Source organism: Thunnus albacares, chromosome 23, assembly GCF_914725855.1.
Source record: "Thunnus albacares chromosome 23, fThuAlb1.1, whole genome shotgun sequence".
Taxonomy (NCBI): domain Eukaryota; kingdom Metazoa; phylum Chordata; class Actinopteri; order Scombriformes; family Scombridae; genus Thunnus; species Thunnus albacares.
The window spans coordinates 6,904,523-6,929,079 of record NC_058128.1 but is presented as its reverse complement, the minus strand read 5'-3'; the positions used below and the strand labels follow the sequence as shown (position 1 = coordinate 6,929,079).

Below are 24,557 nucleotides of genomic sequence, written 5' to 3'. Positions count from 1 at the left end.
TAAAATGCCTGCTATGTTTAATAATTAAGTCTTTTAATCATGCTAGCAGCATGGCTGTATGAATAGCAATGTCGGTCACTCCACCATGTTAGTCTAAACTGAAATATCTCAAAAACTACTGAATGGAGAACCAAGAAATTTTGTAAAGACATTCACAGCAGCCACAGGATGAATCCTACTGACTTGAAACTGAAAAAGACTGAAAGATGGTGAACATTAAACCTACTAAAGCACTGCCATTGTGAGCATATTAGCATGCTGGTGTTAGCATTTAGCTCAAAGCATCACTGTGCCTCACAGAGCCGCTGGCATTGTTGTTAACTCAGTCTTATTTAAAGGGGTCGTATCATTCACATTTCCAGGTCTATATTTATATTCTGGGACTGTACTGGAATATGATTTACAGTTCAAAAAACTCCTGTGCAGCCCCTCAGTTCAGCCTCTGTCTGAAACAGGCAGTTTTAGCTCCTGTCTCTTTAAGGCCCCACTCCTAATGAAACTAGGATTTCACTTCTTTTTCTCGGTCTTTACTCAAAATGTCAACTTCTCAAACACATCTGTACATGTTCGAGCCTGAATCCGATCCGAAATATGCAAGTGGACAACGCAAACAACCTTAGCAACAACCTTAGCAACAAAGGCTACAGAACAGATGGCCGTTTGTGGGCATCTGTGAATGATCTGACGTTATCACGAGGAGGAATTACAAGTAACTTTGGAAATGGAGCATTCAGAACAGGCTAAAACTCTGGGTTTTTACATACAATCACCTCATGTTTTGGAACTTTGACCATGTTTAACATAGACATCTGACATCATGACAGTATAAAAATAAAATATAATAAATATTTACAAAAAGCATGTTATGTCCCCTTTATGTTGTTTTTGTGGAGTTGCAAGTAAAACTTTTATCTTTGATGAAATGATTAGTTCCATGAAGACATTCGACCCTAAACTTAGATTATTTCTCATGCATTGCTTGTAACGGAGATAAGGTAATTACCGGATATGTAGCTGCTGAATGACAAAATTTAAAGTGGTGACATTTCATTATAGTAGTGCATCTTTGCTCTATGCTGTTTCACCAGTTTTTTTCTGTGGGAATAGGAAACAAAGTTTTGCTCTGTAATGAGTCCTTCCAAGAAGGAAGGACTTGGCTGGGAGAAAGGAAGACACTAAGCTGTCTCCTATGATTAATTCAAATGAGATGAAGCATGAACCCCATAGGAATGTTGCTTAGATAATTACAGCAAAGGAGATGGGAGCAAATGTTGTCTTGCTGACTAAAACCAAAGTCACAAGAACAACTAATGAAGGAAAAGAAAAGCTTGACTATCCCAGCACTGGTTTTAGCTCAGAGGGACAGCGGCGGTTTAACTGTTTGCATGGTGGCTGCCTCTGATGTTTGTGGCTAACGTACCAGTTTGTCTTGTTAAAAATCTGGTCTATTATTTATGGATGTGGTGTGGTTATAGAGTTCTTGTTTTTGTTCAGCGAGGTCTGCAAACCCCAGGGGAGCACTGTCAGTTCTTAGAGTTAGTTGTTCTCTGTTATCTCTTGTTATGGGTTGCTTGGATAGTTTCCCGCTGAGCAGGAGAGGGGGTTCCTAATGCAAATGCGTATTTCTGTCCTCTTTGTTTTATCTCCTTAATCTTTATTGATGTCTTACTATTCCTCGTACTGTTCAAGCCAGTAGCACACTGCGGAAGCACACACTGAGCAGCATGGGGACTTCCTGAGTACCTGGAGTGGAAGGGCTTTCTGTGCTTGGTTTCTTCCGCCTGCTTGAAGTTGCAAAATAAATCCTACTGAGCACCAAAAATGCATTTCAAACAGAGTCTGCAAGCTGCAGAGTGTCGCACATTCAGGGAGCCAATTCCCAAATCATATTTATACCTGTAGTTAGGGCTGCAACCGATATTATATTTGCATATTTTTTATTAACCTCATTAAAAGGGTTAACTCCACAAATTTAAATAAATCAGTTTACCATTTATGAGGAACACCACCCAGCCTGTGGAAACTGCTGTGCACTGTTTTCTGTGGCTGTGGACGAGCTTTTTCAAGTCATGGTCAATAACTATGATGATGTCATAGTGATGTCATCAGAGTTATCTCAGCTTGGGCTTGACTTGGCTTTACAAACTGGAGGAGTTTGAAAGATGTGGCTCTTTAGCTCACAGGGAGGATCTAACAAAAAGATGTTATCGAGTTGAATTATGAGTCTTGTCTCTATGATTATAAGTCTCTTGTGAGTCACCCAACTTCATGGAATGTCCCTTTACTTTTTCAATCTAATGGTAGACAGTAATGAAAAATGTGCATGGCATGTTCCCAGAGCCCAACTCATAAACATTTCAGAGCCCAAAGACATGCAGCAAAACCTCACACACCACCATTTGTATCATAAAGAGAGTTAAACAAGTTCAAAAAAGCAAAAAGATTCAAAGAAAGTTTTTTTTAAGATTTACAGTCTTGCAAGGAAAGGATGGGCGTGTGACTGGGAGACACAGATGGGCCAGGGAAGTATTTAGAGGTGGACTAATGCATCGTTGGTTTGTGTTTTCGTGGGATTTATTGATATTAAGACACATATTTAACATTTAACACAACTGTTAGCAGCCTAACATTGGTATCATTCACAAAATAACCTTAACTATACCTTTAACATCTGCTGTAGGTCACATACTTCATAGTATGAGTAGGTGTAATCTTTGGTCTGCACTCAGTGACCATACCTAATCATGTTTGTCTAATTTGTCATACCTGGAGATAGGAACCTTGACCTGCCACACATCTTCAAAACAATCATGAACACAGGCCGTGTTTGCCTTGTTTATTTATTGATGTGCTTAATTCTTTCTTGATAACTGTCGATGGGGGTCCCTGGAGCCAAAGTGCAAACTGTGCTGTTAGCAGCGTGCTCTGTTTACGTCTGATTGCCTGTGAACTCTGTCAGGGGCCTTTAGTCTGACAGATGGAGAACCCTTGGCGCAGACTCACCGTGTCATTCTGTCCAAGAAACGAGGTTTCAAGACAAGCCAACTTTGCCTCAGATTGGACATTTTTGGAACAAACAATCAAACAAGATCAGAGAAAGAGTGTGCTATGATGTGTTTCCTGGTGCACTGCAGCTCAGAGCCTCTGACTTTCACACATATATTGTTTTATTTCTCATGTATTCACTATGTGTAAGAGAATGCATGAGTTGTCCCCGTTCTCCCATAAATCCAGTGCTCCAATAAACCATGTAAATAATTAGATCAATGAGGGTATTCATTTCTCTGAGAAATCGACCCTGCAGGCTCACACTGCAGTATTTTCCCTCTCAGAGCAACCTCGTTATTCTTAAATGCATCTCTAATGACCTCATCGATAAACGCCTGTGAAGTTGCCAAAATCTTAAATCAGAGAATTATGACTTTCTAAATGTCAGCGCTGCATATCTGCCTCTGTAGTACAGAGGTATTGAATTTCAGACTTAGTAATTCATACCCCTGCCTGTGTTCAACACTATTAGAATTCTAAAATTTGTTCTGACTTTCATTTATTCCCCAGTCCTGCTGCATACAGACACAGCTTGAAATGGGTTCATGGCAAAAGCAGTGGACCATGGTTATCAAGGAAGCTGTCAGAAAATGTTTTCTGTGTTGAGAAGCTTTATTTAATCTCTGTGGTTTGTGTTGTTTTTCCAAAAAAACTTTTAGTTGTAAGGATTTTTAGGTGAACCTTCAAGTATCTCAAGAAATGATTTTCTGATTCAGGAATAAACTGAGGTTGAACTTTACTGAACAACTAGTTTTAAAACCAAATAAATGTTTGAGTAATGTGGCCTCAAATACACTTTTTTGCCTTTCTTTAACTTCTCTGGAGACTTTCCCTTATCTTAACCATTACTACATACTGAACCCTGACCCTTCAACCTTAACCAAAGACAAAGTCTGTGTGAACAGATTTATGTCCCTACAATATTCCTATAGGATAATTCCAGTTTTTTACAACTTGGAAATGATTCGTACTACTTCTAATTATGCTAACAAGTTCATTGTCGAGATCTGGGAGTGTGGAAGCTTGTTCCCAGAGCTGTCAATCAACACCCAAATCGCAATTCAAATAGATGTAGTGTTGGAGACACAGTCAACCAATCAGAGCTTTGTAGACTGGATTAAGAAAGGGGACATCATCTTCCTATACAGCTAGCTGGCTATCTAGCTACATTCATCAACAATAGTGACAGAAAAATGGCAACAAGAGTTGAGATGAGTTTGACATAGATGCACATGTTGTTTAAAGTATGCATACAGAAATAAAAACTCTACTAATCGATAAAAGATTTTTGTCTTATCTGTGTGAAAAAGGTTGACTGCTTACAACAAATGCTGCCATAGCTTCCGTGTGGTTTGAAATTGACAAGGCACGATGGATATGTTACTCGCTATCGATTAGTTAGGATTAGACAAAACAAAATAACAAGACAATAACAAGAAATTAACTAACATGAACATAATGTCAGGCTGAAAGATTGAAGCGTGGCTGAGAGCATGGTGGCGTTGTTATAAAGAAGTTGTATTGGACAAAAAACACAAGTAATCAGACATTTTAGGTGCTCTCACCTTTGGCTTTACCTCCAAAAAATAGCTTTGGGTAATCTGGCACAACTATTGGCTTGTTTCCAACCTCTCTGATCATCTGATGGCTCATGTATCTTACACATGTCCTTTAATAGGATGCACATGTGCTATCCCAGTTTACATCAGGGTTGGGTTTGGTTTCAAACTGGTTTGATATTAAGCCAAACACCGGACCAGCAAAACCAACCCAACCCTAGTCTACAATCACATGTCCAATGACAGGAAGTAAACAAGGTTTAAAAGTGCTTTCCAGAGAAAAAGAAAGAGAAAAAACAAGAGCTTAAAATAAAAAGAAGATAGAATAAGAGCTCTAAGTGATTTACTGAAAGAGGCACAATGTGCGTAAGATTTAGTTTCAAGGCAGCAATTTCCCACTCAGCAAGGACTGTGTGGGCATATGTGTATGACTAAATGTACGGTGAATCAGAGGGTGTGTGAATGAGGGAGTGTGTCTCTACTTCATCACAGAGGTGCTGTGAATACTCATGAAGGAAATGGATTTGTACGCTGACAGTGATGCGTAGGACTCGAAATGACTCGATCCTCCCTCAGTGTAGTGCACAATGTTATTATTTTATCTGATTCTCTATGTGTGTCACTTTAATTTATCATATCATGTTAATTAAATCCATGTTCTTTTCTCATTTATGAATAAATCCTCTAGGTGATTTGGTGTCCCGGGCCATGCACCACCTGCAGCCACTGCACATCAAGAACCCCAGCAATGGGACTCCAGTCCACCAGAAGACCAACACCACAGTGCACTGGGAGCCCGAGGCCCTCTACACCCTGTGTTACTTCATGCATTGCCCACAGATGGAATGGGAGAACCCAAACGTTGAGCCCTCCAAAATCACCTTACATACTGAGAGGTGAGTCCAACAGCAGACATGGAAATGATGCTGCATTCACACTGGTAGTTTAGTCAAAAATCCAGGAACTGTTTGTCTAAAAGTTGGTACAATGAACTCTTTCGTCTTAAATGTTTAGTTTGTTATCTGCACTCCCACTGGAAGATAGCATCATTGGTGGTATTCTTGAATTGTAAGCAAGAAAACAGGCCATGTGAGAATGACATTACAACTGAAAAGAAGTGTGAAAGCAGACAAGTAGGGTTAAGGTCGGGGGGGGGGGATGATTGAACATAGGTTTTGGACTCAAATAAACAAACTCTGTGTGGGAACTGCCAACAAATTTCACAAGTTTGAATCACCAGTGTGCGATTTCGAATGCACAGTTATTTCTCACAGATACAATCTGGATAGTTGAGTTAAGGGTCAGTAGGTGGAGACAAAGGCTATGACCCAATTTGGTAATTTGATCCTCCAATGGACGCAACCCATGAAAGGAGATGCCTGGGCCTCCTTCCCACTTCTGGTGCATTCAGGCACTTTCCATTAGCTTATCAAGTCAAATATTTTCAAAGATGTTACCCTTAAACTTTCATCAGTCTAAATATGTTTTAAATAGACAAGAGTTATAGAGTTTGAGTGTGAATGGTGACATTTCATGCCAGCACATGATGGTAAAGTGGCAAATAAAACTTTTCTTCACTCGCACTTTGTTGTTTACATCCTGCAATGTTTTTTCCATTGGTCTGTTTCATGTCATGTATTTACTAGTCATTGAAGCTAACATGAACAGTAATACCTGGTAAATATGACATAGTCAGGGGATATTTACACCTCTACAATCACCTGAACGCTCCATTAAACAATTGACCAGTCAAAATGAATTGAAAGGCCTCAAAAGACTCAAGATAGGAAAAAGAAATTTCCATTACTCAGCTGCCTTTGAAATGAAACAGGCCTTGTCAGCAGCTTATGATGTATTCACTCTTGAAAATCAGACTTTGAAGTGTGTTCCAAAAAAGTCAAAAAAGAGCCATTTTGACCAGAAATCCTTCTTTGCCATTCAATTTTGTCAATTGGCTAACTTGCACACTGATGATATGTGGCCCTTTGCCTCCTCTCATCAGGTTTTAAATCAAGCAGTGAGATGATTTCTGTCTCTGAGAAATGTTTGTCTAAGTTAAAATCCAATCTCCCGACACATCTATCACCCACATTTCTGGCACACTGCACACACCGTAAAAGCACCACATTTATCGGGAACGAACTCCAAAAGCTTTCCATCTTGATATTGAGACACATATATCCTTTCAGCCATATTGCCACTGTCAGTTAATGGCACACTACAGCTAGAATAATTTCAGCTGTTGTAAAGGTTAGACCTTCCTACTTTTTCTTGCACAAGTTTTTTTCGCCCCACAAGCGATCCCTGTAAGATGCTGCGTGGGCCGGTCAGTGCTGACACTTCCTTAGGCATTGAGCAGATTGATGGGAACCAGGGGGACTTCACTTAGATGGACAGATGGACAGATATTCCAACATCTTTCCTCCACTCTGAAAAGATAAAACTTCATCCTGATGACCCTGGGGAGCGTAAGGAATGTCAGACAGAGTGACATGTCAGCAGGCTCCCTGGTCCCCAGAGAGAAAATTCTCTATTTAGCATTCTGCTGAAAGGTTGAAGACAAGTAGAGAAGGCCTGAATAACACACAGAGGGATGAGGAAAAGACAGAATGTGATTAAATGAGATAAACTAATCTTTTTAGGGTTGTTTTGTGAAGCCTCAGATAAGCCTCTGTGAGGTAAGTTGCTTGAAATGACTTTTACACTAAGCTTTAAATATCTACCTGAAGCTAAATTAGCCTTAAACAAAGAAAACTGGTTTATTGCTCTGATTTTTACAAAGTTTATAAGAAATAATGAGAATCTAGAGGAAGTTTAAAGGGGACATATACACATTTACTTTTTTATATAAGTCATACTGAACCTTTATGCAGCCCCTCAGTTCAGCCTCTGTCTCTGTCAGCCTGTCTCTTAAAGGCCCCACTCCCGAGGAGCCCACTCTATTCTGATTAGCCAGTTCTTGGGAAACTGTACATGTTCCAGCCGAAATTCGGTCTGAAATATGTGGCTGGACAGCGCAAACATCACATGGAAAAACCTTAGCAACAAAGGCTACAGAATGGACAACTGAATGGACAACGTCAGCTCGTCAGCAAGGTAGAAAAAAATGACGCAAACAAGGCATTCAGGGCACGTTGAGGACTGGGGTTTTGACTTGCAAGTGGCATTTCTGCATATGTTAACCTCAAATTTTGGAACTTTGACCATGTTTTGCTTAAATATTAAACATTAATTACATTACTTGCCCATCACACGTACTGTAGTTTTGCTTTTTTCTATAGAAACAAACCCATTTATTTCATTTTCGTGTATCAGCGCCCACGTTCATCAAATAAAAAACTCAAATTCGTAAAGTACCAAGCGTGTTATCAATACTTAGTCAGATGACAGACGCTACAATTAGAAACTGCTGCTCCGGGAGCGTCTGCAGCAGCAGCAAGAAGTAGCAGAGTGAGACGTCTGTTCCCCGTCCTGCTGTTGTAAACAAACGTAATGCTAGCTGTTAGTGAGCAGCTGCTCGCTTGTCTCCCCGGGTCTCGGTGCTGGTTTTCGGCTGCAACCCTCCCGCTCTCTGCCTGCTCAGCCTGCTCTCAGTGTTTCTCTCTCCGTATGGCAGGCGAGTTGCCCCGGTTCTGGTTCGGCAGTTGTCCTCTGGCTCGTCCCTGTCTATGTGCACGGCAGCCCGGTTATACACAGAGGACGACCCGCTGGCAGCAGCAGCCTGAAGCCCGCCGTCACTGACTCTTAAATGAGGGGAAAAAACTAAACTAAAAATCTAATGTTAAAGATCAAAGTAAGCGCTCTATGGATGAGCATCATTGATGAATATCTTATTTTGTAAAATGTCCGGTGTTACCAGTAACATCGGTGTTGTCACAAGTCAGTGGGAAAATTTCCTCACGGTGGTATCCCTAATATGTCCCCTTTAAAAAGTAACAGAGCTTGATATATTCAGTAATTTGGCCCAAACATTAACTCCAAAAGAGGAATTCTTACACTGGCAGCTCTGGGTTTGGTTGTCGCTGGAGGCCTGCTGTCTGTATCGATGAATAACATTACCCTCAGTGTTTTCATTCCAGTCTGGGCCTCCCGCTTTTTCAAACCTAGAACGGTAAATATGTCTTTCAGGAAGCAGACATCAGTTAGAGCACAAGTTCTTAGAAAAGGGAGGAGGTCTGAATTGTCACATTAGTCAGCCAACTGCTAAACAGCAGTGAAGGCCTTTTTTTTATTTTTTTATTTTAGCTGTTGCCAGAGTTCAACTTCCTGGCAGACTGTAAGTGTAAAGAAAAAGGATAGTGTGGCTGTGGAATGAGAGACTAATGCACACAAAATGTAGACTAGTCAAACACAGCATGTCAATATCTAAAAGCTGCTGCCTTGATTAAACATGTGCTTACAGCAAATTTACAGAAGGACCAGGCAGCTGCATGCATGGTAAACATAACAGTCCCAAATGGTTTCTCTCAGTTGGGTCTGTGGTTCTGTTTGAAATCATTTTTTGAGAAATGATAGTCGCCAGAGGGTCATGAGAGACCTTTTCTGATGGATTCATAATATAATTTAACTGACTATATAATGGAATTAGCCAATTTTATTTGATGTTTTAAGGTTTTCTAATGTGCATCTCAGACTACTTTGTGGTTTTAAAGGCCTTAAAGGAAAATAGTCTGTTTTTATTATTATCTAAACTGGAATCTGGTGAGTCAGAACTACTCTTAAGTCTACCATTATTCATGTTTCTTGTAGAATAAGTACTTTTGTTGTTAAAAGCATACTGAATAGTTAAGTTCATAAAAAGGGCACTGTCATGATGACTAAGTGCAGATGGAAATATATCAAACACTAATATTGGCTTAATGAGGACCTTGTGAAAAACCACTTTTAAAGTGTGTGCTATCTACCAGTGGCCTACTTTAAGGGATAGGTCAGGCACTACAAAAAAAAAAAAAGCTCATATTATCCATGTCCCAAGGTTTTTCTGTTTGTCATGAGTTGGCTAATGTAGAGCAGAGAAAAGGACAATTTCTATGAGCCTAAGAGGATAATTATTATTAATGAGTAGGATGCGCTGAAGGTACACTGCCAGTGGATGGACGTGTAATCATCATTGAGATATATGAAGTTTATCCAAGCCAGGAGAATCATGAGCTTTGTCATTTTGTCTTTCACAGTGAATTGGGGCAACATGAAACAATAATACAGCATCTGACAAAACAGCTGATTTATCAAGTATTTCAATGACTGTTTGGCAGATGATTATTTTGGCTTTAAAAACAAATAAACAGCAGGTAAATCAGAGATGTAGGTAACCAAGCATTTGGCTGGGGGTTAAAGCTAGGAGTCAAAGCAGACTAATGCTTGAAAGAGGCGGACATTATCACTTATTTCAAATTATTTCCTCAGTGTTGGTAACAAGGTATATTCTAATTAAAAATATAATATATTCTAATATCAATTGAATGTACTAATTAGAAAGTTCCACTTGTCTGGTTTTATTGTTATGTTATTTTTCAAGCATTCGTTAATAACCCAGCTGTGATTATTGATTAATTAATGGTAAGAAAATGTAAAAATACTGAAACACACACCTGTGATCACATAATAGCTTTACATTGATGTTCTTAATGAATATCGTCATGCTTCAGGCTACTTATGGGTGTTATGATGCTAAGCTAACGTCCAACATAGACAGTAAGGCAAAAATAATTACTAAATTAAAACAAGATACAGATGACATTTATAAAATATGAATAAAATACAGAATGCCTCATTTATTGATGTGTTAGCATTATGAAAACACAATGAGCTAACGTAAGATCATGACCAAAAACTTATCTTTTAAAAATACTTAACAACAGCTTAAAAGATATATTTTAGATTACAGTTAAACACAGCTTTTTATTTGAATAAATGCCATTGTTCAGTCCCATTTTCACACACAAGGATAAATTAAGAACGCAGCTTCAGCTCAGAGGCTGTGAAAAAAGCTTTTAAAAAAGAAAAGAAAGTGATTTCACTATTCTTCTAACTGGTATTATACTTGAGAAGAGGCTGCAGAAAAGGATAAGAGCTTTATTAATAGTTTTTTTTTCTATCAGGGTTTTCTTGCTAGGTTCAGTGTGAGTTTCCACATCGTGGTGAGAAGTTAATGTGACTGAATAGTCGAGGAAGGTTGCATCAAGGGCAACTTGACTTGGTTGTAGATACTTGAAGACGTTTTGCCTCTCATCCAAGGAGCTATTTCAGTCCTAACTGACTAAACTAGAAGATCATGGGCCTGGAGGGATAGCTCAGGGCTTATGCCCTTTTATATCCATAGTGGGTGGTCTTATATCCTATTTGGTCTTGAATGGTAGAAGGAGAAGCAGAAGGAGCTGGAGGACTTGTGAGGTTGGAGGACACATGTGGGCCAAGGCACAAAAACAATAAAGAAAAAAAGAAAGAAACCTCGTGTTTGGTTTGTGTCACTTACATTAATGTATGTGTGTGCATGTGGGTGATATTAAGTGGCAGTGGTGTATCCAGGTTTGGTTACTCGGCCATGGGGAGTTGGGTGGCTGGGGGGCTTCGGCCAGCTGTTTAATGAATGACAGGGGAGTTAGTTATCTGGACGGCAGGATTGTTTGTTGCTGTCCTCAAGTATTTCAATGCTATTGCTTGGTGTCTTTGTCTTACAGTTTGGATGCCTGTTATGATGAGTGTACATAATGATTACTGATGTAGGATGGGAGTCTGTGTGCTAGTTTCGGTGCTTTGTTCTGAATTGTTTGCAGGCGTTGTAGCTGGTTGTCAGAAATGGTGATCCAGGTGGGGACAGAGTATTCAAAGAGTGGTTGGATGTATGACAGGAAGACTTTGATGACTGTAGAGGGTGATGCACCACACTTTCCACAGAGAGCTTTGAGATGGATGAGTCTATTGTTTGCCTTTTGTTCCAGGTTACTGATGTGTTTTTGTCCAAGTCATGTTGTTTTCAATGTTACACTGAGGACTGTTGCTTCTTTACTGATACTGATCATAATGTTAAGTTGACGCAGTTGTTGGGCTGCAGGTGTGGACGCATTATGTCTCGGCAGGGTTCAGTTTGATTCTCCACATATTTGACCAGTTTTCTATTTCATTTATGCACATGTGAAGTTTTTTAGCTGCTAGTTTTGGGCATTTGGAACTGGACCAGCAGCAGAGGTCATCTGTGAACTGTGAGACTTTGGCTATGATGGCTGGTATTGGAGTCCCCGGTATTTAACCTCTGTGAGGTCATTATCAAGGTCATTGATACCACTCGGTTCGTTAGTGCTCCTGGCTGTTGTAACGACAGTCGTTAGAGTCGATGAAGTCTTCCGAGACCAGATGTAAACCACAACAGCCAGGAACACTAACGAACCAAGTGGTATCAATTAACTTGATAACGACTTCACAGAGGTTAAATACCTGTTAGAACATCTTCAAGTTTCTACAACCAAGTCTAGTTGCCCTTGATTCAACCCTCCTTGGATAACCAAACCTGGATGACTGACAATGTGACTGAATAGATATCCGACAGCACTGACACCTTGTTAAAGAAGCACATCACTCTAAAAGATCCTCGGAAATGTCAATTCATGATAAAATACTTTCCTTGCACTTATAAATACCTGACTGACTTACATCTTTCCCTGAGTTTTGGCAGTTACAGCCTGCCCCCGGTGGAGCTTGGTGCTGATTGCTGGGAGATGTGCTTTGTAATTCTATCCTCTGAGGAGGGAATAAACGACAACACAGTGCAGCACAGCGGGACTTAAGTCCTGAATCATAATATGGTTTCAGGGAGGTTCACGTTGAACAAGAACAGAAGCTGTGCAGTCCCTCAGCACCTACTGTCGCTACTGTAGGTGTGTAAGTTATCACAGTCCTAGAAATAATATATTCACCAGATGTCCTCAAAAACAGAAAATTCCTACTTGCAACACATCAGCCTGTTTGCCAAAATGTTTCATTAGCAACTAGGGAGCTAGCACCTAGAGTTTAAAAAAATACACCCATCAACACCTCTAAAGCTCAGTAATTTATATGCTGCTTCTTTTTTTGTAGAAAAACAGAAAACAGAAATGTAAAAATGAAATCAACTTGGTGTTACAGGGAGTTATGTGCTTTAACTATTTCTTAACTAACTGCAACCAAAAATTATCATTTTGTCCAAAATGTCAAACTATTCCTTCAATGTGCTCCCAAGTGTTGATTGTGCTTTGCTTTGCTATCTCTGTCTAACTGTATTTTTACTGAGGAGAAAATGTGCTACCATCCCAGAAAAATGGTAAATTTCAGCTGTTGTTCGGGCTGGTGATCACTTGTGGTAATTATTTAGTCAAAGTGTGATTGGTATCATCCTTATTTAAGTGTTAAACAAGGTACATTCAGGGAATACACAATAGACATGTTGGGAATTGTGCTTAATTGCTTTCTTGCTAACAGTTAAATGAGAAGATCAAGCTATGCACGTCTGTGCATAAGTGTGTTAGCGGGTATGTTATACTTTATATTTCTGTTTCTGTACAAATTAAACAAACGTGTTAGAGTAATTAGAGGTGTTGGTAGGTGTCATTTTTAAATTTGGACAGAGCCAAGCTAATTGTTTCTCCCTACTTCCTGTTTTTATGGTAAGCTGAGCTAATGCCCTCCTAGCATCAGGTCCATACGTAACACCTGTGTAGGTGTGTGATGTTAATGCTGTGTATACGTGTAGGTGTGCGTGTTAAGTGCAGACAAGAAAGTTGTATTGATCTTCTCGTCTAACATGCAACAAGAAAGGGAGTAAGTCTCAAACTGTTTCTTTTAATGTGGTAATGTGCATCTTTTTTGGGGGAGGTTCATGAAAAGTCTGTTAAATGCTCCTTCGGTATGACTCAGTGCGCCCGACGAAATGAAAAAAAAAGATATATATTTTATGTAGTATATTTTCTCAGGACAACAACTCATTCTGGTAGTGGACTAGTATAAAAAAAAAGTTAATTCTCTGATAAATGAGTGACCTGAATTTGCCTGCTGTTGCACTGTGGAGGAAAAGAAAAATAGAGGACAGGTACAAAGGATGAATGTGTGTACGTGAGACAGAGAGATTAGGTAATTTACAGGTTATGTGATTAGAGACTATACACACACACACTCACACACTCACACACACATACTAGTCCTAGAAATAAATTATGAAATATGAACCTGTCAACCAGGCAAGACCCATTACTGATTTTGATTAAAGAAGGTAATAACAGCATTTAGGGAGGTTGCAGCTTCTATATCTCTTTTTGTTCTAGACTATCTTTGTTATAAATGTTTTATGTTATAAATTATGAATATTGATTTGGTGTAGCTGCCTTTTTAGCTATCTATAAGGGCATCTTTAATTAGAAAGTTTGTGGATATCAGTGTTGGACCGGAGTCTTTATTAAGTGATTTATTTGAAAGGTGAATAGAGCGCACTGAGCATGATGAAACCCAGCAATGGATCTTAAAGGATCAGGTGACACTGTCAGTTTGAAAAATTCATTTTGACACAGAAAGGTCACATTAATCATGTTATTGTATATTCATACGGGCTGGAACATTCTGTCAATGTGCTATCTACATTTTTAAAGTTAAGTTTACTGTTATTTGGCATAGGACACACATTTTAAAAACTCTGTATATTATGTTAATTTGTCCTTGTCTTGTTCTGTCTTTATATTTCTTGCTTTCATGCTTCATCATTTTTGTAATTTAATCATTTTAAATTCATGTTTTTATCCTTTGCATTCTTCATTCATACAATATATGTTACAAATGTTATAAATGTTGATTGTACTATATGTTTAGTATACTTTATACCTTTATTTATGTTTCTGTATTACTGTATCCCTCTATTTGTGCATGCAACATCCCATTTTTCCTATTTTACAGCATTTAACATGAGTACACAAATTCTGTTTTCCCCCCCTGAAGGCCGTTCCTGGTACTTCCTCCGCTGATGGAGTGGATTCGGGTGGCGGTCGCCCACACTGAACATCGACGAAGCTTCTCTGTGGACAGCGATGATGTGAGGCAGGCCGCAAGGCTGCTGCTACCCGGCGTGGACTGTGAACCACGACAAATAAAGTAAGGATATAATACACCATAAGAGAGGTTTTAGTGCAACAAGCAAGCTGTTCTATAGAGGCAGAAATAAACCTCAGTGGAGGAAAGTCATTTTGGTTTGCAACCATTTACAACACCCATAATGCAAGAAAGAGAGAGTATCAGCTGGCAGGTGGAATTCCCTCTTGGTTCTGAAAGTGTTATATCACCATAAATTTTTGCCCATAACAAAAAAAATCTCTGAGGCCATACAGAATTTCCAACTATGTACACAGCTGTTCAAATCATCAGTAAAACTTTCCAAAAAAAGTCAGGATACAGTGTGTAACTGTCAAACTGAGCTCTCTATTGGGTTATAAGTAAGAATCATATGCATTTTATAAAAGCCAGAGAACCACTCTGTCATCATATGAGATTGAGTCAAAAAAATGATGAATAACTAAATAAAAATTGAGCACGAAACAAATGAAAATGTAGTTTCCATATTATTACATTTGCATGACTATTTAGAAAATTAGAAAACCATCCAGTAAGATCATTTTCTGAATGTTGTGGCTCCAGATATTGCATTGTCAGTCTGTCAGTGACTGAAAATATCACAACTGTTGGATCAATCGCCATGAAATTTGGTACAGATATCCATGATGCCCATAGGATGAATCCTAATGACTTCATTGATCCCCCAGACTTTTTATCTAGCACTACCAGATGGACAAAGTTTCCACTTATCTAGTGAAATATCTCACATGGAATAGCACAAAAATTTTGCAAAGACATTGATGGTTCCCAGAGAATGATTTCTCTTTGGAGACTTTGTGGAGACTTTTCTTTTGGCACCACCGTTAGATGGACATTTGTGGCTTTGGGAGAAATGTCTTTACAACTATTGGATGGTTTGCCATGAAATTTGGTGCAGTTTTGGTGCAATAAACATTTCATTTCATTAATTTATCCAATACTTTTTTATTATGTAAAGGATAATTTCCATTGTGGCTTTACGGGTCATGCTAACTTTGCATTGGCCAACTCCATTATAGAGATTCGGGGAAACAAGGGCTCAGCATAAAACGGCGTATATGTATCTGTAGGTATCTGGGGGCCAGCTGCCTCCTACAGCTTTCCCATTAAACATGATTTTTACATGAATGATTTCAAATGTTTGTCTTGAATATCAGTACATTTATAAGTATAGTTTAATCAAACACCTCCAAAAATGACATCACCATCAGTATCAGCTGTACTTTGTGTGCTAATTAGCAAAAATTAACATGCTAACATTCTAAATTAAGTTGATGACAGTAGTAAACATTATACTTTGTGAGTATGTTAGCATTCTGACATTAGCATTCTAGCTTACAGCACCGCTCAAAGTATCTAAATAAAGCCTCACAGAGCTGCTTGCGTGGCTGTAGATTCTTAGTCTTGTTAAACTACAGTGTCTAATTTAAATGTTCGTTCATGAGATACTAAATGTAGCGCGTCTGTCCATCTTTAATGGACAGCAGCAATCTATCTGTTGGCTGTCTGAGTTGGGTATGAATAAATCTTCCATCTGCATCTTAAGTGTTTTTTACTCCCTTCATTGGGTTGTCATCGCTAGACCATCTTATTCTTCGACTCTCTCATCATCCATCTGTTTTTCGCTCATGATTTTTTCTCTGAATATGTCTTTCTGTCTCGCTTGCTGTCTCTCCAGCTTCCCCCCCCCCCCCCCCCCCCCCCCCTTTTTCTCTTCTCTCATTGACAAACACACTGCAGCAGTCACGTAGCCATGCAGTGTTTGTCATATGGCTGCTCAGTCACTAATTTTGAGTTGGTGTCAGCGGGTTAAGTGTCTTATCACATTTCAAATACTTGCAGAGGAATAATAAATGAAACACTGAGAGGTGTGAATTGCCAATTAACATCTCTTTACAGATGTCAGATATAATTGTCACATGAAAATTGGACAAACATCATGAAAAGGTTCCTCTGTGACCCGGTGGAAACTTCAGCATGACAGCTGCTCGCGGCTTGGATTAAGAGGCTTTACGGTAGACATGAATGAGTAATTATGAGTCATAGGGAAAGCTTTACCTGGAGAAAAGCTACTTTAGGAAATGAAGAAAGTAGAGAAGCAGAAGTAAGCGATAAAAAATGAAATGTTGACAAATGCAAACATTAGTGAATTGACTTTGAATGCAGACAGCTTGAAATTGAGTTATAAAGTTTAAGTTGTGAAAAGAACTTGTTTTCTGTTTCCTCCAGCGCGCTGTGGAGATGTATATCCACAGATCTCAAAATCAATTTCCGAGATAAGCTCCCATTTAATCACAGTAATGGATCTGCCGTTTCCATCTGCAGAGCCGAGGATTGTTTCTGTGCCACCAGAAAGCTGGATGCAGCCTCCACAGAGGCCAAGTTCCTGCAGGATCTGGGCTTCAGGATGCTGAACTGCGGACGGACGGACTTGGTCAAGCAGGCCGTGAACCTGCTGGGGCCTGATGGTATTAACAGCATGAGCGAACAGGTCCGGCACTTAACACACACACCTACACGTATACACAGCATTAACATCACACACCTACACAGGCATAGTGGAGAGTAATGCACAATGAATTATGAATTTTTAACAAGTATTACCTGGCAAACCATCACAGTTGACACACATGCTGGGCGCAGGCTGCTTCCTATGAGTAATGCAATGTGCTACATTTTTATGCCTAAATTTTATGCCAAAATTCACATTATTTTCAAGACAATGTTGGTTTCTTTGTGTCTATTTATTTGGGATGTAAATGAGTACATGCATTACTTGCACATTATGCAATGTATACATTATTACTCATATTTTTGCACTAATATATGATGGCCACTGAGGATTAACATCCATAAAGACTTTTTCTTAAGTATCAAAAGTAATCATGATGCATTTTTGCCAAAATGTACAATGTAAATAGGCTGAAAACATTAAGGCATTTTAAAGATCAGTGAGGTTCATTCTTGACTTCCCATCCTCATGATCCTCATGATCCAAAGTATGATTCACCAGTAGATGAGCAGAAGTTAGGGACATTATCAGACATGCGTGCAAGTTTTCTCATAGACACTTCAAATCAACTTTATTTTCATCGAGACCTCCTCTCATTGCATGCATAACATCCTTTAAAGGATAAGCCTGGCAATTTTTTATATTTTTCTTCTTGTCAACAAATCTCATGTGCAGAGCCAAACCAATAATGAACTGACCCTACTCATAAGTATTGTGTGTGCATCCAAAGCCTGATATAACTTATTCCTCTGTGCCATGGACCTCTGTTGTTGTCCAGAAACTATTAAAAACATGTCAATGAGCCACACCGCTGTACTCGGTGACATGTTCCTTCGCCACAAAGATTACGGTCGTGTTTGTTTAGAAACGGCTCCAAAGACTAATAACAGCGATCACGTTTTCAGGAGAGTAGTTCTATGTAAGGCAGACACCACTGTGCATGCGGGGACACAGCTCCGTTTACAGAGCTTCACTAGCTTGTTTTGAACCTCTTAACTTTGTACTGAAGTTCTCTGAGAAATTTACAGTGTAGTACAAAGTTGAGAGGTGTAGCACAACAAGCTAGCGAAGCAGTTTCTAAACAAATTACCATAACCCTAATTTTCGCGATATAAGGAACATTTCACCCAGTGAAGCGGTGTGGCTCATTGATGCGTTTTTAATGGTTTTTGGACAACAATGGAGGTCTACAGCACAGAGAAATAAAGTATATCAGGCTTTGGATACACATACAGTACTTTTAAGTAGATCAGTTCATTGTTGGTTTGACTTTGCACATGAGATTTGTTGACAATAAGACAAATATAAAAAATCATGTCTTTTCAAATTCTTCAAAATGCTATATGTCTCAATGAGCTATGTTTTCATCAATAGCCTTCTCATTTTCAATCATACACACTTGAAACCAACTTTACATTCAGCTGGACCTGCTCCCATTATATACACAACTTCCGGTTAAAAAAAATATGCATAAACTTGTTAAGCTGATCTTATACATTTATGTATGAGGAGAATAAATGGCAGTAGAAAACAGGTGAATACAGAAAATGAAGCTGTGTCGACAATTCTAACATCTGATATAAATCCAATGACAAATACAGATATTTACGTGAAATAAACAGATGCAGATAGTAGCTTTGTGTCACACCCTCATTGTTGAACTAAAATGTGAAGGAGAAAGGAATGATCTGTTGTTCCATTTGTACCTGATACTGCAACACTTCTGCTGGCCTGTGCTTTGACGGGTTAGGTTTGACCATCCGGTCGATATTGCAGCTTTACTTCATCCAAGTGCTAATGTCATTTTCTTCCTCCCCTGAGTCACTGGAAATATTGGTTATTCCTTGCGCTGCTAAGTGGAAGCTAATAGTGCGATCAGATTTTCCGTGGTCAAACGTTGTGCTTGGTTAAGTTCAATTTAGAAACTTGGCAGGTGTCAACTAACATACTCTTAAGTTATTCGGATATGTAGGATTTGTACCTTTACAAGCCCTTTTTTTTTTTTTTTTTTACTGTTTTTAGCTCTAATGTACATCTGTTTGTAATAAAAACATATTTTATGCCATCCAGAGCTCCTTGCAGGTTGATTCAGTCATGTCATTTGACTGGAAGAGGCCTGAATTGGTTTTCAGTATTTACAGGTCCTTGTAAATTCGACAAATTGTATTGACTGACACTTTTCCTCCTCAGTTGTCACATAAATAACAAGCCGCTGTGACATACAGAGTTTTATTTCCTTGTAAAACCAGCTAAATGATGCAAGGGACCAGACAGTGTTACAGGAGCAATAAAATAAAAGCTGCGTTCTGTCATCTCGGCTGAGAGGCATTTGAACTCATCATGATCATCATCATCAGGGTCCGTCGTCTAGCGCCCTTTAGCTGTCTGCTGATTAAATAGATTGGTGTCCAGGAAATATTTAAGAATGAATCACCACAAAGGGATATCAGTATTCAACATAAAGTGCTGTGGAGTGTTATGAGCGAGTCATAAAAGGCCTTTGTTGAACATAATGGCCCAGATCAGACATATGATTGAAGTCTGTTTTATGGAACCTCATCCAAAACACTTTAAAATGTGCTTTGCTTCAGTACAGATAGCCTGATATATTGGGGAGATCTCGCCGCCTGGTTTACAATAAAGTTCTTTTGTTATTTTTACTCTTACACACCACTTTGCAATAACATTTGCATGAAGTATTAGCTTCACCCTGCAGCTCGGAGCATAATGTGTGTGGGCGTATCAGGCTCAAGAGAGTGCTCTGTGTATGTGGTAGCATGTAGAAATATAAGATGTTATGTTCAGAGTTGCACAACCCACCTAGCCTGTCGCTCTCGTTGAAAAGACACGGTTAGGCGGTAATGATCATGTCTGGAAAATTAAAACCTGCAAGCAAGTAACTGACGTTTCTCTGATTGATGAGCAGGTAATGAGCTCTGAGATGTATGATATCTATGAGGACAGAGTATATTTTAGTGCGATCTTTAGGCACGGTGCTGATTAGCAGTGAACTAACAAAAAACGCATAGGGCCCTTCAGAGGTTCCCGCACGGCAAAATGGTGATTTAAAGAACATTACTTAAAGAAAGACTTGGAGGCTAAATGATTGTGTGTTGGTTTCCTATAGAACTAATGGGCACAGCTCCTGGTGGGTTCCTTATAGAACTCTTATTGGTCTCTTGAGGGCTTCCCACTGAAATCCAGATTTTTTTTTTTTTCATCGTATAGTTGAAAGAAATTACCCAAGAGACCGCCTTTGCAATCCAATTTCATGGGTTTCAGTTGGGAATGATAATGAATTAACATGCTCAACTCCAACAGGCTAGCACACTCGCTGTTTCTTTTATACGTGTATGGATTTTGAGGATATATGTGTTGGATCGACCACACCTTGGTTACCAATGATACCTTTTTTCTGAGTACGCTCACAAACACATCTACGTGTATCTTCATAGAACCATTATCCCGGCTTTGTTTGGTCGTTGAATCCTAAAAATCAGGTTGACAACAAATCATAAACAAGACAGCACTCAAATCAAGGAACAGAGCTTTTGCTACAGATTAAATAATTCTGGAGTCTTCTTACAATTATTTTGATTTTGATACAAGGTCGAGGAGGCTGGAGCCAAGCCCAGCATGCATTAGGCAAGGTCACCAGTCTATCACAAGGCTCATACTCATAGCCAGACATTCACTCTTATATTCACCCCACCTATAGTGTGTGGACAGTTAATCCATCTAACCTGAATGTGTTTGGACTGTGGGAGGAAAGTGGACGCCCTGGATGACATGCAAACTCCACACAGAAAAGCCTCACTTATTGGAAGTTAACCCTGGATCTTTTTTGCTCTGAAGCAACAGCGCTAACCAATAAACCTTAAATGTTTGGTTGCCTGGAAATCTCAATTTTAAGGGGTAAACCTGGTGATATTCTTTATTTTTTGTTATTGTCAATAAATCCAATAAAAAGCCAAAACCAACAATGTGTTGGGTCTGTTTCTCCAGGTTCTAAGGATATACTGAGTACTGTATATTGAATGACATACAGATTGTAAAACCCTTTGAGGCAAATTTGTGTGGGCTATATAAATACATTTTACTTCACTCGACTCAATATTTGCCAACTTCCCAACCCTGTCTGTGGCACTCAGACCTAATCCCATTAAAAACAAGTAACAAATATATAATTTTTATATTTATAAAAGGCTCAGTGATTTCCTTCCTTCCTGTTACTCAAACAGGAGTAAATAGTGAATTTGTTTGGGACTATTTTCAGCCACAGATTTGGTGCTTTAGTGAGTATCTCCGGCAGCAGGACGGTGTATGTAGGATTGAGTCAAAGTAAACTACAGTGTGTGTGTTCATGGTAATGAAGGAACATGTCAGTCAGTGCAACAGCATGGATCACAACAATGGAGCTCTATGGCACAGAGGAGGAATATCAGGCTTTGTATACACAGACAATACATGTTAGTTGGACCAATTCATTGCTGGTTTTGTCTTCACATGAGATTTGTTGACAATAAGAAAAATATAGAATATCACCAATCCTATCCCTTAAAGCACCACAGCATGGTTAAAAATAGATAAACAGCAACTAATGTTTTTTTTTGTTTTTTTTTTAAATAACAGTAGATTAACCTCCAGCCTGTAACTCTCTTCTCCTGCAGGGAATGACCCCTCTCATGTACGCCTGTGTCCGCGGCGATGAGGCCATGGTCCAGATGCTGCTTGACGCCGGAGCCGACATCAACAGCGAGGTCAGTGTTGATGAGACACCATCAGTCTGCCCCGAAGGCAGTAAAGTCACATTGGTTCCACATTTTCTGTTTTTTGTCCAAGATGTTCATTTACATTTTGTTGTTGTTGTGTGTACCAGTGAAAACGATGAACCCACTTTGTGTTGCTCTTCCCTCCTCTCTGTCTTCATTGTCTCACCTGCTTTCGGCATGCTTTCTGTTCCACTGGCAGCTCATTACATGAAGTGCACTGATAAGCAATAAACGGGTATCATTTTGCACAGTAATAGTTTGTCTATTCAGTGATATAGAATAATAATCCATTGATAGTCCCTCAGTGCAGGCAGTTACTTCATTACATGTTGTAGATATTTAGAAGCAGTTTGCTTCATACCACATCAATAATGAGTTATTATTGTATGTGTGCACTTAGTGTAACTTGCTACCACAGACTATACATGAAGCACGAACATCACTGCACTTATTTATTGAGTTGAACAGAACACTTAAAGCAACTGAAGCTATATTTGTATAAAAATCCTACTTATGTGTGTAGCTGCTTTAATCTTCGCTGTCAACAAGAACATGCAAGAGTAAAAAATGCTTCATGGACTTCTCCTCCACCATAGTGACCCCATCGTTGACTGTCGTGATTGCTCCATTGGTTTAGTGCCTGTATGTAGTGCAGGTGCGCTGACTCAAAAGCAAAGCACTACCTGTATAAACTAATCAAGAGTTTATTAACTGATAAATGTTTAAATGATCAGTTCACCCAAATTACAAAAAGCAAACTTTCTCATGTAGCTTCAGTGGAGTCCGTCCATTCAGATATTTACGGTTTTATGTGCCAATTTTTTGACGTATCCATTTGTAATTTAGGCTATCTCAGCTATACAACAGAGGTGACTGTAATTTCATATTTTCCCCTCAAAAATAATTTCACAGTTTGACTAAATTATCCCAGACGTGTGCCAAAGTAACTGTTTTGCATGTGACAAGTAAGTCTCAAGTCATGGCGATTTGGTCTCAATCGACAAGTCTCACGTCAACTCCAAGTCCTAAATTTAGTGTTTCAAGTTATTGATAAGTCACCCTTCACTGAGTTTAATGCTATTTTCAGTAAATAAAGGGTTGTTTGAGATTTTTGGAAATACACTTATCCCCCAACAGTTAGATAAGAAGATCAACAAAAGACACATCGTGGCCTTATGTGGCGGACTTTTCCTTGGACGAGAAACTTTCTCTGGGTTTAAGGATTTCAAGTCATTTCAAGTGAAAAAGGCTTTTCAAAGTAAAGTCACAAGTCATCGGTGTTAAAGTCACAGTCGAGTTTCAAAGTTTGTTTTACTATTTTTATTTTTTTCAAGTCTAATCTAGTTATCAGATTCATGACTCAAGTCTGACTCATGTCTAAGACAAGAGATTCGAGTCCACACTTCTGGATAATCCCCAGACCTCACTGTCAACAGGTTTTATATAGGATTACTTCTTTGGAAAAGAAAAAGAGTCCAATAAAAACTGTGCAGTGATGTCATTGATTATCCAGAATAAAAGGGACATTGTTTCTGGAAAGATACCTTGCTGTACATGAAACATTAGCACCAAAAAACAAAGTTCCACTGTATTGACGTGTCTTGGCAAGATATACCCAGGAGTAAGAGAATATTTCTTTTTGTTTGTAATTTGGGTGAACTGAGCCTTTAAATAAAGTACAAACAGATGATGTTGCAAACCACTGATTGAATATTCTACTGATGCAAACTTTTAGTTAAAATACTACTCTAGAGTGCTAATATTTAAAGACACTGTAGTTAGCAATGGCCTCTCTTTCTGCTAAAACTCTGTGATGTTATAACGTAATTAATAATTCATTACTGCATGTAAACACAAAAACACCAACAGTCCCACTCTTGTTTAGCATCAGAGCTCAAATGAAATGTTAAATTATACCAAGCGTCTGTTTGAAAGAGGCCTCCTCCAGGCGACATTTAGAAATCATTTTTCTAATTTACCCCGTGATAAGACCAATTTACAAATCACAGAACATCAGGCTGTACGGCTGTTTAATTTTATTCTGCTGCCGCTTTGTTCATGAGTCAGCACCACCAGTCTTGACAGTGTTTGTAGTCTCTGCCAATGTTGTGTTTTTTTTCATTCCCCTTTGAAATGAAACACTATTTAAAGTCGGAGCTGCGCAGATAGTACAAAGTGTGGTCAGAGTGCCTTGCCCAGGCAGATATAACTGGTCTCACATTTAGAACGAGGATTGAGATGAAAAGTAGAAGTCAAGCTGCTCAAGATTTTCTGTGAAACTCAAGAGGAAAATCTCCCTTTGCCATCTTGCCCTTCTTTGCTTACACTCCTCCTGCATACTGCTTCTCGCTCCTCCCTCCTCCCTCCCATCTCCCGCCCTGAGCTGTGAATGTTAATGGCTGTATATCTCTCTCCCTGAACTTCACCTATGACTTCCCAGGTGCCAAGCACAGTAAACAAGCACCCCTCAGTTTATCCTGAAACGCGCCAGGGGACGCCACTCACTTTCGCCGTGTTACACGGACACGTCCCTGTCGTGCAGGTAGTGACGTTTATGAC

General features: G+C 39.2%; 1 protein-coding gene across 1 annotated transcript in view; it reads left to right on the top strand.

Moving 5' to 3' along the window:
* LOC122975162 (ankyrin repeat and BTB/POZ domain-containing protein BTBD11-A) overlaps window positions 1-24,557 on the top strand; it is a 199,266-nt gene that overhangs the window by 155,551 nt on the left and 19,158 nt on the right. The window contains exons 3-7 of the mRNA XM_044343431.1: window positions 5,296-5,503; window positions 14,565-14,717; window positions 17,040-17,205; window positions 21,897-21,986; window positions 24,439-24,540. Coding sequence (XP_044199366.1) covers window positions 5,296-5,503; window positions 14,565-14,717; window positions 17,040-17,205; window positions 21,897-21,986; window positions 24,439-24,540 — 719 coding nt within the window. The remainder of the gene's footprint in view (window positions 1-5,295; window positions 5,504-14,564; window positions 14,718-17,039; window positions 17,206-21,896; window positions 21,987-24,438; window positions 24,541-24,557) is intronic.